This window comes from Hemiscyllium ocellatum, chromosome 45 (genome assembly GCF_020745735.1).
Source record: "Hemiscyllium ocellatum isolate sHemOce1 chromosome 45, sHemOce1.pat.X.cur, whole genome shotgun sequence".
Classification (NCBI taxonomy): Eukaryota; Metazoa; Chordata; class Chondrichthyes; order Orectolobiformes; family Hemiscylliidae; genus Hemiscyllium; species Hemiscyllium ocellatum.
The window spans coordinates 15,068,567-15,089,613 of NC_083445.1; the positions used below are offsets into that span (position 1 = coordinate 15,068,567).

Genomic DNA, 21,047 nt, shown 5'->3' on the forward strand with positions numbered 1-21,047 from the left:
TAGGCCTCCCATAGGAAACTTTATCAAATGCTTTACTGAAATCCAAATACACCATACCCAGCACTCAACCTTTGTCTTCTTGTCTTGTCACATCCTCAAAGAACTCAATAAGACTTGTGAGGCATGACCTGCCCCACACAAAGTCATGCTGACTATCTTTCATCAAACTATGTTTTTCCAAATAGTCATAAATCTTACCTCTCAGAATCCTTTCCAGTACCTTGCTTACCACAGACATAAGACTGACTGGTCTGTAATTCCCAAGGATTTCCCTAATCCCTTTCTTGAACAGAGGAACAACATTCGCCTTCCTCCAATCAGACAGTACTACTCCAGTGGAGAGTGAGGATGCAAAGGTCATTGCTAGAGGTGCAGCAATCTCATTCCTTGCTTCCTGTAGAAACCTTGAATATACCTGCTCTGGCCCTGGGTACTATCTTAATGCTTCCCAGAATTTCCAGCACATCCACTTCCTTAATATCAATCTGTTCAAGCCTATTAACCTGGTCCACGGTGTTCTCACTATCAACAAGGTCCCTCTCTCTAGTGAATAGTGAAGCAAAAATTCATTTAGGGCCTCCCTTACCTCTTCAGACTCGAGGCACAAGTTCCCTCCACTGTTCCTGATCAGCCCTACCCTCTCTGTGATCATTCTCTTATTCCTCACATACGTGTAGAATGCCTTTGGGTTTTCCCTAACCCTTCCTGCCAAAGCTTTTTTGTGCCCGCTCCTGGCTTTCTTCAATCCATTTTTGAGTTCTTTCGTAGCTACCCTGTAATCCTCTAAATCTGTGCCAGATCCTTGTTTCCTCAATCTTAAGTAAGCTAGCATCTTCGTTTTGACGAGAAGCTCCTCTGCTCCTGTCATCCAAGGCTTCTTCACCTTACCGTTCCTTGCCTGTCTCAGTGGGACAAAGTTATGCAACGGATGCTTCAAAAGTTCCTACAACGTGTGACTGAAATCACCAGATTGCCGATGTATATCTCACCGTTGGGTAATCCCAAAATGATTTTATTACCTAGTGTTTGAAATGTGGCTCGTGAATTTTTCGTACCAAATGGCATGAGTATAAACAGTTAAGAGTCTAGATTAGAGTGGTGCTGGAAAAGCACAGCAGGTCAGGCAGCATCCAAGGAGCAGGAATATCGATGTTTCGGACAAAGGCCCTTCATCCAGAATGAAGGCAGTGAGCCTCCAGGGTGGAGAGAAAAGTGGGAAAGTGTGGGGCCAGGGTGAAGGGAGCCAAGAGTACAGTAGATGGATGGGGGTGGGGATGAAGGTAATAGGTCAGAGTGGAGAGTGGAGCGGATAGGTTGGAAGGAAGATAGGCAGGTAGGACAGGTCATAAGGTGTGCTGGAAGGTTGGAGCTGGAGTAAGGTGGGGGGAGGGGAAATGAGGAAACTGGTGAAGTCCACATTGATGCCCTGGGCTGAAGTGTTCCGAGGCGGAAGGTGAGTCGTTCTTCCTCCAGGCATCGGGTGGTGAGGGAGTGGCCGTGGAGGAGATCTAGGACCTGCATCTCCTTGGCAGAGTGGGAGAGGGAGTTGAAATGTTGGGCCATGGGGCAGTGGGGTTGATTGGTGCAGGTGTCCCGGAGATGTTCCCTAAAGTGCTCTGCGAGAAGGCGTCCAGTCTCCCCAATGTAGAGGAGACCGCATCGGGAGCAACAGATACAGTAAATGACATTGGTGAATGTGCAGGTGCGGTATGAGTAGGGAGCTGGGTTCTCTTGTAGTAAGGAGCTATTATGAGACGCTGAGTCAAGATTGGGTTGAAGGAGATTGCACCGGACTTTTATAACTAATTTGGCAGCGTTCACCTTGGGTACCGATATTTGTTGTCGGTCTCAGTTTGTGTATTGTCTTTGTTTGTTTGTCCTGATTTGTCTATGGTTTTGTTCTGTTTGTTTTGGTGTTTGTTCTTTGCTTCCAGGATAACGGGATTGCTAAACTCTAAATGCAAGAGAAGGGCTGCCCCCGGGGACAAGTAAATCTTGTCTCGCCCATGTCTGGTTGCTGTTTCAAGGAAAACACAGAAGTGTCATGGTAAATGTGCTCGAATCAAGAGTAAGGGAGGAGATACCCTGGTCCTGCCAGACCACCGGCCGATATTGTTTGAGTGATGAAATATAGAGGGCAGTTGCTGTGTTTGCCGCATCCAAAAAAAAACAGAAACCTGGCCAGGGACAAAAGTGCTGTTAGAAAAGCTGATACAACTCTCGCTACTTGACCACAAGATACTAGTGTGAGTACACAACGGGGTCCTAGTGTCCGAACGGAAAGTGCTGCTGAAAGCATCTGACGCTTTTCAAAATTAGTAATAAGGAATTTGCTTGCCCCATGGTTATGACAGATGAAACCCCATTTGGTAAGTCCTGGACCCACACTGAGGCATGCTTCAAGATACCCCCGATCCGTTCAAGTGCCCAACATTATTTTTAATTGGCTAGTACAAATCTGCAGTAATTATAGTTACTTGCTTCAAGATGTCCAGACTTTAATGAATTTGGCAAACGGGACACATTGGGCAACTATTGAAGACTCTTTTGTATTTCCCTTGGGTTGTGGACTAATGCAAAGCCGAACAACTTGCCTTGAAAACATTGTTAAATTGCAAGTGGAATGGCTGAGAGGTATTTAGATTTTGCACACCTGGTTAAGCAGCTGTGTGTCACAACCAGGATGTATGAGGCTAGCACCCTAACTTTGACTGTTCTGGAATGTGAGTGCCTTATTCCCCTTATAAGCAAGGAATAAACAAAAGCTAAAAATGAGATAGGAAGAAAGTTGGAAAATGTTCATGTGTGTGGCGAGAAAGAGACTGACTCACACCGTTTCCCTGCAGCTTGCCGAAAGGTTAACCCTTTGTGATCTGGTTTGAATGCACATTTGCTTGTTGGTGATTGAATGTTTATATTTTGTTCCCTGGAGCTCAAGATCCAGAACAGTTTTAAATTTGCTTTGCATTTTGGGATTTAAGATGATTTCTTTTAAAGTTAAGGAACCATCAGTTATTATGAAATAAAATATTATCCCCCTTTGTTCTTCTTACTGATCATCACTGCCCTACTGTCAATTTCTAACTAATCAATTTTTATGCTTACATGAAAGCCAATTCAAATTCAAATCAGTTAAATATGGAGGAAGACGACATTACAATCTTTTTTTAAAAAGTCTTCTCCTTAGATTTTGCACCATTTGACATCAGTATAAACTTGCTCTCACCTTCTCCATAAGTTTGACTAAAGAAAGTAAAAGCAGAAGCACTAAACCTGGCCTCAGGTGCAGAATCATGCTATTCCAGGATGAGAGTAGATCTCTGCTCAATTTTTAATTATAATCTAAACCTGACATGAGGAAATCATCTCAGACTGTAACATTTACTCTGAGTGGAGGAATTGAATGAACTTTGTTTAATTTAGTTAGATTGATCCAAAATATCCAAACCAACAGTATTGTTTTCAGAAAAAGATACCAGCAGATTAAATTTTTTATTTCAGACTCATTTGTTTCCACTTAATTTTCAGACTGCTGCATCTGATTGGTGATTATGGAGTGACAGTCGTAGTTTTATTCTATGTCAATTTCCCTGCCTCACTGACAGTTGAAGTTTCAGTTCAACATTATGTTGTGGAAAAAATCCTGTAACAAAAACTAATATCCTATGGTTAATATCTGTGTCTTTGGATCCGGCCATTACTCGTGCATTAGAAATATTTTGTGAGTAGACAAGACCTTTTATGCAGCTGCAGTCATTTCACAGCCTATAGCATTGTAAATGAGCAATGACTGGTCAGGACTACTGAAGGAACCTAATCTGGGATTTTAATTAGGGGACTAGAACCTGATAATTATAATGGATCTCAGAGTTGGAAATTGTGTACATTTTACATTTTAAAATTAGATCTGGAATAAATGTATTTCCAGTTTATATTGATGATATCTCAGCCACTTGTTCAGTTTCCACCTCTCAATTATAGATAATAATTATATTAGTTATTATTTTAACAAACAATTGTATTAGCCCAAAACCACATAATCAGAACTAATTGGCAGGATCGATTGGCTTTATACTTTTACACATTGTCAGTGACATGTTTCATTGCCTCATGGTTAATTTGAAGCATGGCTTCATTAATTCATTATTAATTAAAGAATGAAAAGATAAAGCCAATACTAAATGAAAAGATACCTTATTGGCGAGTTGAAGGAATTATCCATATGGTAGGGGAATAGAGGTATGTACGACAGATGGAATTCCCAAAAGCTGAGAGATGTTCATAGCTGTGAGGTGGGTAGATGAAAAACAAAGGGAACAGAAGAAACAGTGTAAGGCCACTAAGGCTGAGGAATATTAAAAAAACGGTTAAAGCAACAACGCTGTAAAAAAAGAACTAACATTCTACTCGGAATCCTGAGCCTATGTCTGGCATACTGACTCTATTTGACAAAGGGAATGACACTGATAGGGATGAGGATTTTATTCCAGGATACCCACTGAGCCCCTAACATCCCTCCTGAACTGCCCTCCTGATTTGGTGAAAAGAAAAAACGAAGGAATTGTGGGAGAATTGTTAAATTTGGGGCAGCCACTTTGTTACATATTAAAAGCCTGGAAACCATTTTTGAATCTCTTCTGAGTGTCTGCTCATTAAAAGCCTGTGTTTCCCATGCCCAGCGAAGACAGTTGGCCTTGCAGCTGTACTGATGCCTGATAAACAAATTCTCTCCTTGCATGGCGCTATTCTTCTCTTTGGAAAGACCTATTATATACTAACACCTGCTTATCAGCTTCTAACCGATACTGTCCAGCCATTACATGCCTGCAACTAATGACTGGGCAAGGTGCCTAGCTTGCTCATTATCCTGCAATTAACAGTTTGCTAATTATTAAACGATTGTAACCTATATAATCACACAACTCTCTGTAGCTCATCAAGAGTGACATGTGACCATTTGGTCGACTTGCCTCTCCCTGTGAGCTCATGAATATTGCCCTGTGAGCTCACGAATAAACCAGTCAATAACTCAAGGTTTTTGTGGCCCGAATACTTACCTAAATTGGACTGCTACAAGCGAGTCACCCACTTCATAATGTATTTCCATCCCCAACAGTATGCTTCCTGGACTTTGGCTGATGCCAAACGAAGGTACATGCAGATAGAGAAGGAAAGTTGAAGAAAGAAATGGTGGTTATCTTTGGTGTGAGAAAGTTTCACCAATACCTGTACGGATGTAAGCTTGTGATGGACCACAAATCCCTACTCAGGCTACTTAAAAAGGACATGGCTATGCTGCCCACAGCTTCAGGTTGAATTCAGTGCTGAACTCTACCATTACAAGTTGGAATACCGCCTGGGAGGCCAAGTGGGAAATGTGGATCCTATGAGCCGCTTCCCACTGGCAGATACACCACCAGTGGTGCTGCCACTAGGAGAATCAGTTCTGGTTTTAAACGTTTTGAACACCTTCAGATCACCACTGACAATATCAGACTGTGGACACAAAAAGATTCCATCCTGGAAAAACTAAAGGAGCTGGTGGTGATGGGGGAAGCAAAAGGGCCATCACAACCAGAAACTGAAACTTTTCTTGACCCAGTGAGAGTAGATCAACATAGAGGATGGCACATTATTATGGGGAGCAAGAGTGCTTGTCCCGAGCAAAGGGACTCCACTAAGGTCATCCAGGGGTTTCCAAGATGAAAATGTTAGCTTCCCAGCTATCTTCCCCCCACTTCCACCCCACTCTCACCCCCACGCTCCCATTTATCTCTCAGCTCCCTTCTCCACTTCACAATGTGCCCCCCGTATTTCCGATGAAGGGCTTATGCCCAAAACGTAGATTCTGCTGCTCCTTGGATGCTGCCTGGCCTGCTGTGTTTTTCCAGCATCAGACTCTCAACTCTGACACTCCAGCATCTGCAGTCCTCACTTTCTCCTGCCAACTTACATGCACATCAGTCCATTAGTTTGTTTAATTACAGACTGAATAGGTTAGAGCTCTTCCCTCCAAGATGGAGAAAGCAGAGCTTGATAGTCGCCTATTGTAACATGAGATTTGAATACACGGCATGTCCAAAGATCATGAAACAATGATCCTTTATTCCACTGGCATTAAGTTATTATAATCGTTAAGGGAAAATTTAAGGTTAAACAAGGAGATATTTATAACAAATGAAGCCTGGGGTGGGCATTGGGTTCAGGAAGCTTTTGACTGTCTGCTCCTTTTCCCAATGAGAAATCCTTCTCCCAGAAACATTCTTTTTTCCAGAAAGGGTTCGATCAACTGTTCCAGTGGCTCTGCCTGACCATCATCACATGTTACATACTTCCCTGCTTGAAAGTTGCCAATCCAGCAAGTACAAAGTGCCTATCTGCAAAGTAGTTGCGTGCTTAGCAGGATCAGTTGTGTGCAATTGCAATTGCTCGAATGTTCAAATCTATTCTGCCTTCTCCTCAGAGACACCCTTTCTTTTGACTGCTCCAGCTGCTCTCCCTCACCATCGCCATCTGCTGCTGGAGGTTTCATTACGCTTTATTTTATCATGATGTGAAGGTGCCAGTGTTGGACTGGAGTGTACAAAGCTAAAAATCACACAGCACCAGGTTATAGTCCAACAGGTTTATTTGGAAGGACTAGCTTTTGGAGCGCTGCGAAAGCTAGTGCTTCCAAATAAACCTGTTGGATATAACCTGGTGCTGTGTGATTTTTAACTTTTCTTTTCATCAAGTGGACTCTGCAAAAATCAACTGAAGGGACATAAATACAAATGACCACAAATAAATGCAGTTGAGGTTTCAAGAGAAATGGCTTGTTGAGAAAGTGAAACTTGCAACCATAAGGAATAGTTAAATATAGCTGTATTTAAGAGGAAGCTGGATTAACGTAAAATAGTTCAGTGATTAGTTCAATGGCTTCTCTGGTCAGGGTTATGCCATAATTCCAGGAGCTCTCACCAGAACTACCTCAATACCTTTCATGACAGAATATCAGTTCTGCAATATCAAGGTTAGCGATAAAAATGCTTTCTTAAAATTTTCAGGACTTTTATTCAGACCTCATGCTGAAGGTGCATTAACATCAAATTGGAGTCTGTTAAGGAGTGTCCCTCAGTTTGGATGAAACTTAACTATTGATTTATGATGTCTTAGTTGAGGTTGCTAATACCAAGGGAATCGTTATTATGACTAGGGCAGTGCTGCAGTTAATGTGGTCTCTAGAAAATTGTGGCTGCTAATGTAGCTTCTAATCCCGGGGCAGGATATTCATTCCTGAAGCCCCAAACCTTGAGAAAAGGTCCTGTTTTTGTTGGTCCTGATATGGCCTCTGTTGAAATGACTACAGTCAGATTACTTCAATAAAAATGAGTTTTCTTTTTCTGGCCCTTGATCAGGGCCCAAGGGAATTATTTAAGTTCCTCCCCCTGCTGATTAGATCATCACAAATGAAAAATAATACAGAGAACGTATTTCTCATTCGGTGCCAATACAGTGCAGCAATTACAGCACCTGAGGAAAACAGTACTGTTGACATGAAAATCAGCTCTGGCTTGCCGTTTCTGGGTAAAAAGTTTTATTATTTATTTTTCTGATTGCTCTTCTCACCTCTTATCATCTTTCACCTTCCATTTTTTCTCATCCTATGCCTGTCTCCTCCTTCCCTCCTGCTCACCCTTTGCAAGCCTATCCTCTCTCGTCCCCTTGAACATCGCTTCCTGACCCTGACTTCTCTGTCCTCACTATCTTTCCTCTGCATTCTCCCTGTTTCTCTCCTGTTCTCACTCCCAATTCTATCTTCTGACATTACATCTTCCCTCTCTTCACTGTGCTCTCTCTTCACATCCAATCCAAACCGATATCTTCCTTTGCTCTATCATCTCTTCTAACGCCTTCCCCTGTGCCTCTCTCCCATCCTGGTCTCCTTTCTTTGTTGAAAACAGACCGATGATTGCATTCTCACCGATGCCACCTCTTGCTCTTCCGTTTTCTGTCACGACACTCCCCTTCTTGAACCCTCTGTAATCCATGACTACCTGTTTTTGCCACAGGAACAAAAGCCTGGATAAATGTTTTTTGTCATTAGCGCAGACAATTCTTTCATTATGCTTTTACAATACTGCTTTCAGATTCTGATCAGCAAGGCAGGAAACATAAGAATTCGCAGAACAAACTTGTCATCCTCCTTTTGAGAAATGTTGTTGATTCTGCATAGTCACTGTAAACAGGTCTGTAGACAGCGATAAACAAACCATATGTATGGGTTAGCAATGTTATAGTCACATAGGTGTACAGCACAGAATCAGACCCTTCGGTCCAACTTGTCCGTGCTGACCAGATTCTCTTTGTTGCCTGGTGCATTCACTAAAGATGACCTTCAAGGGACATTATCATTTGGATCAAAGGGATAAAACACTGATTAAGCCTCAGCTAGATTATCATGTACAGCTTTGGGAGGTCAGTTGGTGAGACAGCTGATTTGTGCTGCAGAGTGATGTCAGCAGCATGGGTTCAATTTCCACACTGGCTGAGGTTACCACAAAGGACGTTTCCTCTCTCCTTACCTGAGGTGACTTTCAGGTTAAACCACCACCAGTCATCTCTGTCTAATGAGAGAGCAGCTCTCTGGTCTGGTAAGGTAATGGCAACTTTAACTTTCTAAGGACTCTGCAAGTAGTTCCAAGATGTATCACACTGTGAGAGAAGAAATTGCTCCTCACATCAGTCTTAAATTGGTGCTCCATTATTCTGAGATTCTGCCCTCTGATCCTAGACTCTCCCATCAGGGGAGACATCCTCTCAGTATTTACCCTGTCAAGTCCCTTATGATTCAATGAGGTCACCTCTCATTTGTCTAAACTGCAGTAAGGTTAACCTGTTTAACCTTTGCTCATAAGACAATCCAATTAGAATGAAGGTGACCAATAAATCTTTGCAACCACAGGGTGATGAAGGTCTGGAGCTCACTGGCTGCAGCAGGAACAGAAACCCTTGTCACATTGTTTAAATAGAAGATATACACACTTCACATAATTAATCACAATTAGAGTTTAGTCCATAGAGTTAGGTGCATTAGTCAGGGGTAAATATGGGGAAAGGGTCTGGGTGGGTTACTCTTTGGAGTGTGTGCGTGGACTAGTTGGGCCGAGGGGCCTTTTTCCACACTGTAAGGAATCTAATGTAAATTTAGCGTCATTTAAAACTTGACCCCACAGGGCAGCAGATCACAAGGTCTCCAGCTACTATATATTCACGCTGCACCACAGCACCAGTGATGTCAGTAAATTGCAATTGTGCCTTAAGAAGCTTCCTGTTTACTATTGGTAAGAATCTTGTCCACATTCTGAATTGCCACTGTTATTATTACATCGCCCAGCAACACTATGGATATGAGGTCAATATTTAAAAATTCATTACTCACCTGACTCTTCCCTGCGTGGGGGTGGGGGTGTGTGGGGGGTGGGGGGGGGGGCAGCGATTAATTCAAATCGAGGCCAATATATTTTGTCAGCCAGGTCACTCGGAGGAATGAAATCTTGTAAATGCTGAAACTTAACTCATTATGAGTTTTTATTTGACATTTAGCTTCAGTTAAGATGTCCAAGTGGAAGTTTCTGGATTGTTGTAGAGGGCTAACTGGTTTCACAATGGTGTTCAGGGAAAGTGACAGGCCAACTGTACCCAGTCTGGGTCCATATGCGCATGTATCAAATTCAGACAATGTAATGGGACCTCAGCCATTGGACCTCATCGTTCCAACCAAACCCAGTTCCATCCCAATCACTGCTGGTTGAAAAGTTGATGGGTCTGTGCATGGGGAATGGGTGAAGGATTGGAGAATAAGTAAACTCTTTCAGGGCAGGGAACAAAGACAACTGAGGAACAAAATTTTTAAATGCTTCATTTTTTTTTCTTCTAGTAGTCTACTGCATTTGGAGGCTGCAACAGGCTCAATCTTGTCGGTCAGGTTATTTATATCACAAACTAGATGGCTGCAAGGGTAAGTGTTAAGCAAGGACAGAAGATTGTTGCATGATTGAAGACTATTATCAGATCATTCCCCATTGGTTTCCGAGCCTCTCAACCAGAGTAGGAGGAGGCTGCAGTATCTGTAAGTTGCGACATGGATGAATATCAAACACCTATGTCCCACACCCATGCCTCACATCCTTTCCCTACATCCATGCCATTCCCATATGGCTCACAGCCATACCTCATATCTATATCCCACACCAATTTCTTACACTTATTCCCCACAGTCTTACCCGCACCAATGCCCTGCAGCAATGAGTGTCACAATCGTAAACAATGATGGGTTGTCTGCACAAGCCTTCATTTTTATATTTCAAAGTAAAAGAAAGTGGCCTTTATGACAAGTGGAATGGAGTATAAAAGTAAGGCATCCTGCAAGAGATATACAGGGCCTGAGAGAGAGCACATCTAGTTTTCTGTATGCAGGTTATTGGAGGAGTGATATATTTAGAATTGGAAGCGATTGGAGGAACATTTATGAGACTCATTCCTGGGATGAAGGCATTATCTCATGAGGATTGTGTGGGACTATATCCACAGGCAGAACAAAAGGAGAGGAGGGGGAGTTTTATAAAGGTCTGGGCCAGATTGGCTGTAGTGAGCTATGTGGCAGCATTGGACATGGGGTTGGGCGATGTGTATTTTGATGTCAGGACCATGTGTTTGCCACGCTGCAAGACGAGTTTCCCACTCAGGCAGAATGGATTGAGAATGAAGAGGGATTGTAGCTGGTTAACAGCATTACTCACCTCATCAATATTCAGCTTCCTATTAGACCAAATGCACCAAACAAGCTTGATGTCAGGAATGCTCGATTCAGAAGTCAGAACAGAGCCTGGTGACTACAGCTCGCCACTGACTGTGAAGGACCCCTATATCGGCCACCAGGCATCAATATCTTACTGGCTAAATGCACCTCACATTCATGTACAAACCTAAAAATCACACAACACCAGGTTATAGTCCAACAGATTTATTTGGAAGCACTAGATTTCGGAACGCTGCTCCTTCACAGGTTTAGTTCACAGGTGTGCTCTTTGGTCGGATTGGCTGGTAGTTGCTTGTGGTGTTCCTTGTTGTCCAGTTGTCGGTACACTTCCTTGCAGCTATCTGTTCTGTTCTGAATGACGATGGCTCCTCCTTTGTCTGCTGGTTTGATGACAATGTTGTGATTGGCTTTGAGAGCATGGATGGCATTGCGTTGTGATTGGGTGATGTTTTGCTCTACCTTGTGGGTGCGGCTGATGGTAAAGGATGAAATTGTCACCAAGGGATTCCCTTTTTTAGAAATAGAATCAGTCTGAACATTGGGACACAGACAGCCTCACACAGGGCACCTCAGACCTTCAGTGCATTATCTGGGCTGACATGGCACCTCAAGTCCACTTGAGAATGTAACTTTAAAAAAGTTCTGGGATATACATATGGAAGAACTGAAACCAACATGATCATTCTAAAACACAAGAAGACTTAACAAACAATCCAGGTCTCTTTCAAAATATAATTTCAGATATATCATATTGTAAACTTTTGCTATAAATTCTGTGTCTTAGGATCTTATACACCATAACCACCTGATGGAGGAGCAGCGCTCCCAAAGCTAATGCTTCCAAATAAATTTGTTGGAATAAAACCTATTGTTGTGTGATTTTTAATTTTTTACACCCCGGTCCAACACCGGCACCACCAAATCATTACATCCACGTACATTGACAGCCAACATGCTCAAACCTCGAAGAACTCCTTTGAACCTCTCTGATCCACTTACTTCTGCATTTCAGAAATGTTCCAGCACACATCAATGTAATGCCACAGCAAGGACACTCAAGGGTGTTCAGGGACACATGGACTGCACCAGGATGTTTGCTCACTGTTATACTGCACATTTACTGCGAGCTTTATCGAGATGCCCACAGTATCCCTGCGTTACAGTACCTTGGCTTTTTGTACTTTTTCCTATCAGTCCCACACACCAGCCTCATGATTCATCTGAGGAAGAGGCATGTTAGACTTGAAATGTTAATTTGCTTTCTCTCTTCACAGATGCTGACAGAATTTCTCCAGCACTTTCTGACTTCCTTTCAAATTTCCAGCATCAACAGTATTTTGCTCATGTTACTTCTGCTGGGTTTGCTATTCAGCACAGACTGAAAGAAATGAACCTTGTCATGGTTGTCAGCAGGCCACAGTCATCATTGAAGCATGGAGCAGGAATAGGCCATTTGGCCCTTCAAGCCTGTGTCTAGATTTACTAAACTGATGATCATCATGGCTGATCATCCGGCTTAGTAGCATATTCCTGCTTTTCCTCCATATCCTTTGTTCTGGATGTAGGTTTGCTCACTGAGCTGGAAGGTTCATTTCCAGATGTTTCGTCACCCTACTAGGTAACATCTTCACCTGGAGGCCCACTGAAGATGATACCTAGTATAGTGGTGAAACGTCTGGAAGTGAACCTTCCAGCTCAGCGAGCAAACCTACATCCAGAACCTCAACCTGAGCTACAAATCTTCTCAAACCTCACTAATATCCTTTGTTCTCTTTCGTCCCACATGCTATATCTAGCTCCTTTCTGAAATCCTACATTGTTTTGGCCTTGACTGGTTTCTGTGGTGGCAAATTCCACAGACTCCCCACTCTCTGGGTGAAGAGAATTCTCCTCATCTCAGTCCTAAATAGCTTACCCCATATCCTGCATGGCATGCCCTCTAAGTTTCTTAATGGCTGCATGGCTCTGCATGCCCTGTGTAGAGAAGCCAGTTGGATGATTAGCCATGATTATATGGAATGATACAGCATGCTTGAATGGCTGAATGGCCTACTCCTGCTTCAATTCTGTGTTTCTCATTTCAAGGTGCATGCGGTAGATTTTTGATCAGCAAAATAATTGACAAGGATTATGAGGACCTGTCAGGAAAGTGGAGTCAAGGCCACAATTGGGTCACCTATTGAATGGTGGAGCAGGATTGATGGGCCGAGTGCCTGCTCATGTTCCTGTATCTTAGGTTGTAATTTGAGAAAATGGTGATCCAGCCATTAATGAACATCACTGTTTACACAGATATTAATGAGTGTACATGGCCACAATGTGATCCATCCGCAATATGTCGCAACACAATTGGGAGCTATGAGTGTTACTGTGGTAAAGGGTTTATCCGCAATCCTGGGACCTCCAGCATTGCAACAACTTGTAAAGGTAAGGAGAATAATCTTACGAGTGTCATAGAGTCATAGAGATGTACAGCAGGGAAACAGACCCTTCGGTCCAACCTGTCCATGCCGACCCAATATCCCAACCCAATCTAGTCCCACCTGCCAGCACCTGGCCCATATTCCTCCAAACCCTTCCTATTCATATACCCATCCAAATGCCTCTTAAATGTTGTAATTGTACCAGCCTCCACCACTTCCTCTGGCAGCTCATTCCATACAAGTACCACCCTCTGTGAGAAAGTTGCTCCTTAGGTCTCTTTTATAGCTTTCCCCTCTCACCCTATACCTATGCCCTCTAGTTCTGGACTCCCCGATCAGGGAAAAAGCTTTGTCTATTTATCCTATCCATGTCTCTCATAAATTTGTAAACCTCTTTAAGGTCACCCCTCAGCCTCTGACGCTCCAGGGAAAACAGCCCCAGCCTGTTTAGCCTCTCCCTATAGCTCAAATCCTCCAACCCTAGCAACATCCTTGTAAATCTTTTCTGAACCCTTTCAAGTTTCACAACATCTTTCCGATAGGAAGGAGACCAGAATTGCATGCAATATTCCAACAGTGGCCTAACCAATGTCCTGTACAGCTACAACATGACCTCCCAATTCCTGTACACAACACTCTGACCAATAAAGGAAAGCATACCAAACACCTTCTTCACTATCCTATCTACCTGCGACTCCACTTTCAAGGAGCTATGGACCTGCACTCCAAGGCCTTTTTGTTTAGCAACACTCCCTAAGACCTTACAATTAAGTGTATAAGTCCTTCTAAGATTTGCTTTCCCAAAATGCAGCACCTTGCATTTATCTGAATTAAACTCCACCTGCCATTTCTCAGCCCATTGGCCCATCTAGTCAAGATCCTGTTGTAATCTGAGGTATCCCTCTTCACTGTCCACGACACCTCCAATTTTGGTGTCATCTACAAACCTACTAACTGTACCTTTTATGCTCGCATCCAAATCATTTATGTAAATAGCAAAAAGTAGAGGACCCAGCACCAATCCTTGTGGCACTCCACTGGTCACAGGCCTCCACTCTGAAAAACAACCCTCCACCACCACCCTCTGTCTTCTACTTTGAGCCAGTTCTGTATCCAAATGGCTTGTATTCCATGAGACCTAACCTTGCTAATCAGTCTCCCATGGGGAACCTTATCGAACGCCTTACTGAAGACCATGTAGAACACATCTCCCACTCTGCCCTCATCAATCCTCTTTTTTTACTTCTTCAAAAAACTCTGTCAAGTTTGTGAGACATGGTTGCTCACGCACAGAGCCATGTTGACTATCCCTAATCAGTCTGTGCCTTTCCAAATACATGTACACCCTGTCCCTCAGGGTTCCCTCCAACAACTTGCCCACCACAGATGTCAGGCTCACTGGGGTCTATAGTTCCCTGGCTTATCCTTACCACCCTTCGTAAACGGTGGCACCACGTTAGTCAACCTCCAGTCTTCCGGCACCTCACCTGTGACTATCGATGATACAAATATTTCAGCAAGAGGCCCAGCAATCACTTCTTTAGCTTCCCACAGAGTTCTAGGGTACACCTGATCAGGTCCTGGGAATTTATCCACCTTTATGCATTTCAAGACTTCCTCCTCTGTAATCTGGACATTTTGCAAGGTGTCACCATCTATTACCCTACAGTCTATATCTTCCATATCCTTTTCCCTGCAAATGCTGATGCAAAATACTCATTTAGTATCTCCCCCATTTTCTGATACTCCACACAAAGGCCGCCTTGCTGATCTTTGAGGGGCCCTATTCTCTCTCTAGTTACCCTTTTGTCCTTAATGTATTTGGAAAAACCTTTTGGACTCTCCTTAATTTTATTTGCCAAAGCTATCTCATGTCCTCTTTTTGCCCTCTCTGTTTCCCTCCTAAGTATACTCCTCCTGTCTTTATATTCTTCTAAGGATTCACTCGATTCTCATTATCTCATTTCTGAAGGCTTCCCATTTTTCAGCCATCCCTTTACCAACGAACATCTGGCCCCAATCAGAAAGTTCAAATACCGCCAAAATTGGCCTTTCTCCAATTTAGGACTTCAACTTTTATATCTAGTCTATCCTTTTCCATCACTATTTTAAATCTCATAGAATTATGGTCACTGGCATCAAAGTGCTCCCCCACTGACACCTCAGTCACCTGCCCTGCCTTATTTCCCAAGATTCGGTCCAGTTTTGCACCTTCTCCAGTAGGTACACCCACATATTGAATCAGAAAATGTTCTTGTACACAGTTAACAAGTTCCTCTCCATCTAAACCCTTAATATTATAGCAGTCCCAGTCTATGTTTAGAAAGTTAAAATCCCTTACCATAACGACCCTATTGTTCTTACAGATAGCTGAGATCTCCTTACAAGTTTGTTTTTTAATTTCCCTCTGACTATTAGGAGGTCTATAATACAATTCCAATAAGGCGATCATCCCTATCTTATTTCTCAGTCCCACCCAAATAACTTCCCTGGATGTATTTCCAGGAATATCCTCCCTCAGCACAGCTGCAATGCTATCCCTTATCAAAAACACCACTCCCCCTCTTCTCTTGTCTCCCATTCTATCCTTCCTGTAGCATTTGTATTCTGGAACATTAAGTTGCCAGTCCTGCCCATCCCTGAGCCATGTTTCTGTAATTGCTGTGATATCCTAACCATGTCTTGAACTCATCTGCCTTCCCGGAGCACGCATCTCTTGTTTGTGATAAGGTTGTCAGTTCTCAAGGATGGTCCTGGATTCAAAAGAAATTAGAGACTAATGTCCAAATCATGTCCGAGTGAAAAGTTAGAGGAATACTGAAGAAAATAAAGAATAAAGAATAATACAGTGCAGGAATAGGTGCTATGGCCCACCAAGACTGTGCGATACATGGTGTGTTTCAAAACAAAACGCTTCTTGCTATTCTCTTCATTCAGTGAGATCATGGTTCATCTGCATCTGAACTCCAGCTACCTCTCTTCCATCTCCTTTAATAGCCATATCTAATGGTTTTGGTGTCCTTTGTAATGTACTTGCCTTGGAGATTCCACTGGAATTTCACTGAGTGCCTACTGAGAGTAGGGGTTGATCTATGATGAGAAGCTCAGTAATTTGTGCCTACATGTTGAAGTTGGGAAGCTCATAATCAGCTTGCTACTCCTTTCAAACCTTCCCAGTTATTCCCTAAAGGGGAGGATGTGTACATGAAACAAAGTGAAAATAAGTCATCAAGACAGAAGGCACTCTTTTACAGCTGATCCAGTGTTCCATTAGAACACCATAGCATAGTGCAGTACCTAATGCTTTGGTTATCAATCGCACAGATAAAATCTTAAGTATTCATGCATCCACCATTGGTCCACCGTCAGTGCCATGTGCAGTATCTACAAAGTGCACCACCACAGCTCGACAAAACATCATGCACACATCTCCAGTACCCAGACGCACAAGAATATGAGACCATTGCAATTACAAATGCAATTTTCCAGAAAGATAAGTGTTTGAATGTAGAACTGAAGCCAATATTTGCACACTTTAAAGGCATTTATTTACAGAGACACACTTTACAAACATGCACCTGTTAACGTAACAAACAGTCCACTCTTCTACACTGTTCTTTTATGAAATGACACAAGGGAATCCCAGATAATGTCCACAATCTGCGTACAAGGAAATACAATGAAACTAAAGTCTACCACCTGGAATGTACCCTCTGAGCTGAACCCCATCCTGATTTAGAAACATATTGGCACTCCTTCAGTGTTGCTGGGTCAGAATCCAGCTTAGGATGGGGGTCAGTTCAAACAAACAGAATATATATATTTAATAGTTACTAATAAACCCAGTGAAGAGTTGAGGAGAAATTGTTTTCCAAAACATTGTTAAAATGTGGAGCTTGCTATGGTATGGAATAGTTGAGCATGAATGCGTGAGGTAGATGAGTACACGGGGGAGAAAGGAATAGAAAGCTATGTTGATAGTGTGAGACAGTGTTGAAGGAGGCTCTTAGATGGAGCATCAAGACCACCATCCATCTAATGGACCGACGTCCTATTTTTGTGCTGGAAATTTTATGTAGTGTAGATTATTAACACCAAATTACCAGGTTTTGTTCCAGTGGGAGTCCCTATAGTACAAGTCTGTTCAGTCCAGTTTAGGAGCAGTTGCTGTAACATCTTTTTGTCTTCACTGCAGATGTGGATGAGTGTGAGAATGAAGATGTGTGTGGCAAGAACGCAATCTGCTATAACTCCTTGGGGAGTTACCGCTGTATCTGTCCGGCAGGATTTCAGCCAGTGTCAGAACAAACACAAGGGACCTGTACAGGTGAAGGCAATGATTGACACAGAGAGCTGCATGGAAATGATTATTGATACTGGAGATTAGGGTGGGTGTGCTTATGGAGGGTTAATGCTGCACATTTGTGGGGAGAAATTAATTTGGACTCATTACGAGGCCTTGATTCCTGATGCACAGGTTGCTTCCTGATGGACCATAGATGCCTGAAACATGGGAACTTGAGCCAGAGGCCTCACCTTTGGGGCCTTGTCTGAGGAATTTCAGCCAACTGGCAATGACTGTGAGGTCAGTTCTGGGGAGGAGGGGGTCAGAACGGGCAATGGTGGGAGTTTTAGGATATTAGGAAGGTTGTGGAGCTGAAATCAAATTAAATTCATTTCTAGTTGCTGTTTGCCAAGAATCACAAGTCTGACCCTGTAAAGCAAATTTTATTTACAGGGTCTTCCCACATGTACTAAGTCCTGCTTTGACAGAATTACAGGAGTTGATGTATGTCTAAAAACTGATCTTCAAAAATCTATAATTCGGACTAATATGTCAGCAGGCTTGTTACTATCGTATATGCCAGTTTGGCTCATTTATTACCACTCAGGGTCAGAAGGGCGTTGGTATGAAATACCATGCCAGGAATTGAGAGTGTAATCTAATCTGATGCTCTTTCCCTGCCAAGCCTCAGTGTTGTGCTGAGAGAGTGCTGTCCTACTGGAGGAGCATCCTTTAGCTGAGATATCAAAACTGGGCTCTATCTGCCCAGTGAGATGGGCATCCAAAATCCATAATAGAAAGATGACAAAGATTTGAACTGTGTTAGAGACAAAAAAAAACTGTTGATGCTGGAATCCAAGGGAGACAGGCAGGAGCCTGGAAGAACACAGCAAGCCAGGCAGCATCAGGAGGTGCAGTAGTCGACATTTCAGGTGTAACCCTCCTGATGAAAAGTTTTGAACAAATGTTGAAGCATCTCTTAACTACTTTAATTTTTACAGTGCAACCTCTCAACTGTCCCAACCCAGAAAAGCCAAACAATTCCACCCTTGAACAGGTACGTGACCCATATTGTTCCATTCTCAAGCTGACTCACTGTAAAGGTCCATCTGCTTAATGGGGTCCATTTCTTTGTACCCATGATTTTTGATTGAACATGAGCATGTATTTGGAATAGCTACAGGATGATTATAATGGTCACAGATTGTAGATTTAAAAGGTTGAGCGAAAGAAAATAACATTTTCAGCAGGTACTTTTACAGCAAACTAGCACTTCACTGTTACCTCGCGTCAGAATGTTCAAATGAAAAGAGACTTCATTTGGAAGCTTATACCCAGCTCTGATAAGGGCAACTCAACCACTAAATAATTATCAAATTTATGCTCGCCTCCCACCCCCCAACAGCCCCCCAACTTGATCCCCCACTTCATTAGTTGGTAAGCCAATCTTCCCCAGGCTGGTTCAAATTTTCTTGACCATTGGTTCAACTTTCAAATGAGATGTTAAACCCATATCTCATGTGCATCCTCAGGTCGAACTAATATCACAGTGATGTAGAGCTGCCAGTGTTTGGCTAGTAGAACAAAGTTAAAAATCACACAACACCAGGTTATAGTCCAACAGGTTTGTTTGGAAGTACTGGCTTTCGGAGCGCTAAGCTAGTATTCCAAATCAACCTGTTGGGACAATAACTTGCAGTTGTGTGATTTTTAACCAAGATCTCAGCGGTGCTTCTGTGGAGAAAGCATATGGGAGTTCCAGTCATGTCTAAATCAAGATGTAGCCCTCAATTGAAACATTAAACAGTTTATCATTATCTGATTATTTGGTGTTGTTGTTTTTGGGAACTTCCTCTGTGAACATTGGCTGCCATATTTCCGAGGAGAAAGTGAGGACTACAGATACTGGAGATCAGAGTCACAAAGTGTGTCACTGGGAAAGCACAGCCAGGCAGACAGCATCCAAAGAGCAGGAGAGTCCATTTTTCAATCATAAGCTCTTCATCAGGAATGTGGGCGGGTGCCGAAAGGGGCTGAGAGATAAAGAAAAGGAGGCTGGGGATAAGACCATTCAGAAGAGAGCAGCCTTTGTTTTGGCTCTCCATCCACCACCTTCAATATTCTCTTCCTCCACCAGTGATACACAGTGGGAGGACAGTGTACTATTAACACTCACCAAGGATCCAACAGCAGCACCTTGGAAAATTGTCACCCCTGAGACAGGGGCAGCTGACAGCTGGAAACATCACACACCGTCCTGACATGGAATTACATTGCAGTTCCCTTGCTGTAACTGAGTCCAAATACTGGAACACACTGCACTCCTTCCCCATGAACAGCACTCCAGGTGCCTCCTACATTAGATGGACTGCAAGAATTCAAGAAAGAAGTTCACTATCACCTTCTAGAGGCAATTAGGAATGGGGAATGAATAAGAAATACTACTCTAATCAGTGACACCTACTTCGCACAAACAGATAAATTTTAAACAATTAGTTGTAAAATGTTTTTAAATGTCTGAAGGGAATTAAGGATACAACATATTTTCTGTGTTTGTTTCTTTCTTCAAAAGGTACTTGTTCACACATCCCATATCAACAAGGTACCCCAACACTGATGCTGTGGACTCCCTTGGGATAGAGTTGAAGAGTGTGGCACTGGTAAAGCACAGCCAGTCAGGCAGCATCTGACGAGCAGGAGAGGTGATGTTTTAGGCATAAGCCCTTCATCAGCCCTTTCCTGATGAATGGCTTATGCCAGAAACATCAATTCTCCTGCTCCTTGGATGCTGTCTGACTCGCTGAGCTATTGCAGCACCACACCCTCCACTATGATCTCCAGCATCTACAGTCCTCACTTTCTCCTCTGGGATAGAACCATACGTCACTATCTGGTACAATCCCAACGTTACCATTAGCAACACAAGCAATGCCACATCCTCTATTTTCAGACAATACAAAGTTGATTCTCCAGGCTTTTGCTCTTCGGACTGTTGGTTTATGGATTTCTAGGTTGACTTGTTCAGTGATGGTTATCAATAAGAGTGGGGATTTTAAACTCTTGTCTCGTTCCATTGTCTAGCCAAACTGTGTGGGTGATGAGTCTTGCCTCGTAATGGAATCAGCTCACCACTTACTTGATAAAGTCTGTCAGAATTTCAGCATCACAGACGATATCCAGGTAAGGTTTTATAGGCTCAGTGTTTTTATTTTCTCCAATCGTGACATGCTTCTGGTACTGTGTTCTATTGTACAAAGCCAGTCAGTGAAGAATGAGACTGGAGCAAATCTTAACATAGACCTACATTTATACACAGCGTGAAACAGTACAAGCAATTAGCTACAAGCTCAACCATCTATAGTTTCAGTAAATCCCTTTAATTTTTAATTCTCTTTTTTAGAATTGACCTAGTTTTCCCAATTATCTAATTAAGAGATGTTATTATGCATCTTTGGAGAAAGTGGAACTTGAGCAGAGGTCTACTGAATTTTATGTCTGCAATAAATGTTGATTGTGAATCCTATCAGATTGAATGGAT

General features: G+C 42.7%; 1 protein-coding gene across 1 annotated transcript in view; it reads left to right on the top strand.

The window, feature by feature from the left end:
- The first annotated feature begins 9,951 nt into the window (after positions 1–9,951).
- LOC132835870 (adhesion G protein-coupled receptor E1-like) overlaps positions 9,952–21,047 on the top strand; it is a 45,236-nt gene continuing 34,140 nt past the window's right edge. Inside the window, exons 1-5 of the mRNA XM_060854968.1 lie at positions 9,952–10,000; positions 13,094–13,228; positions 17,420–17,551; positions 18,511–18,566; positions 20,591–20,689. Of these exons, the coding sequence (XP_060710951.1) occupies positions 20,624–20,689 (66 nt within the window). The 5' untranslated portion in view covers positions 9,952–10,000; positions 13,094–13,228; positions 17,420–17,551; positions 18,511–18,566; positions 20,591–20,623. The remainder of the gene's footprint in view (positions 10,001–13,093; positions 13,229–17,419; positions 17,552–18,510; positions 18,567–20,590; positions 20,690–21,047) is intronic.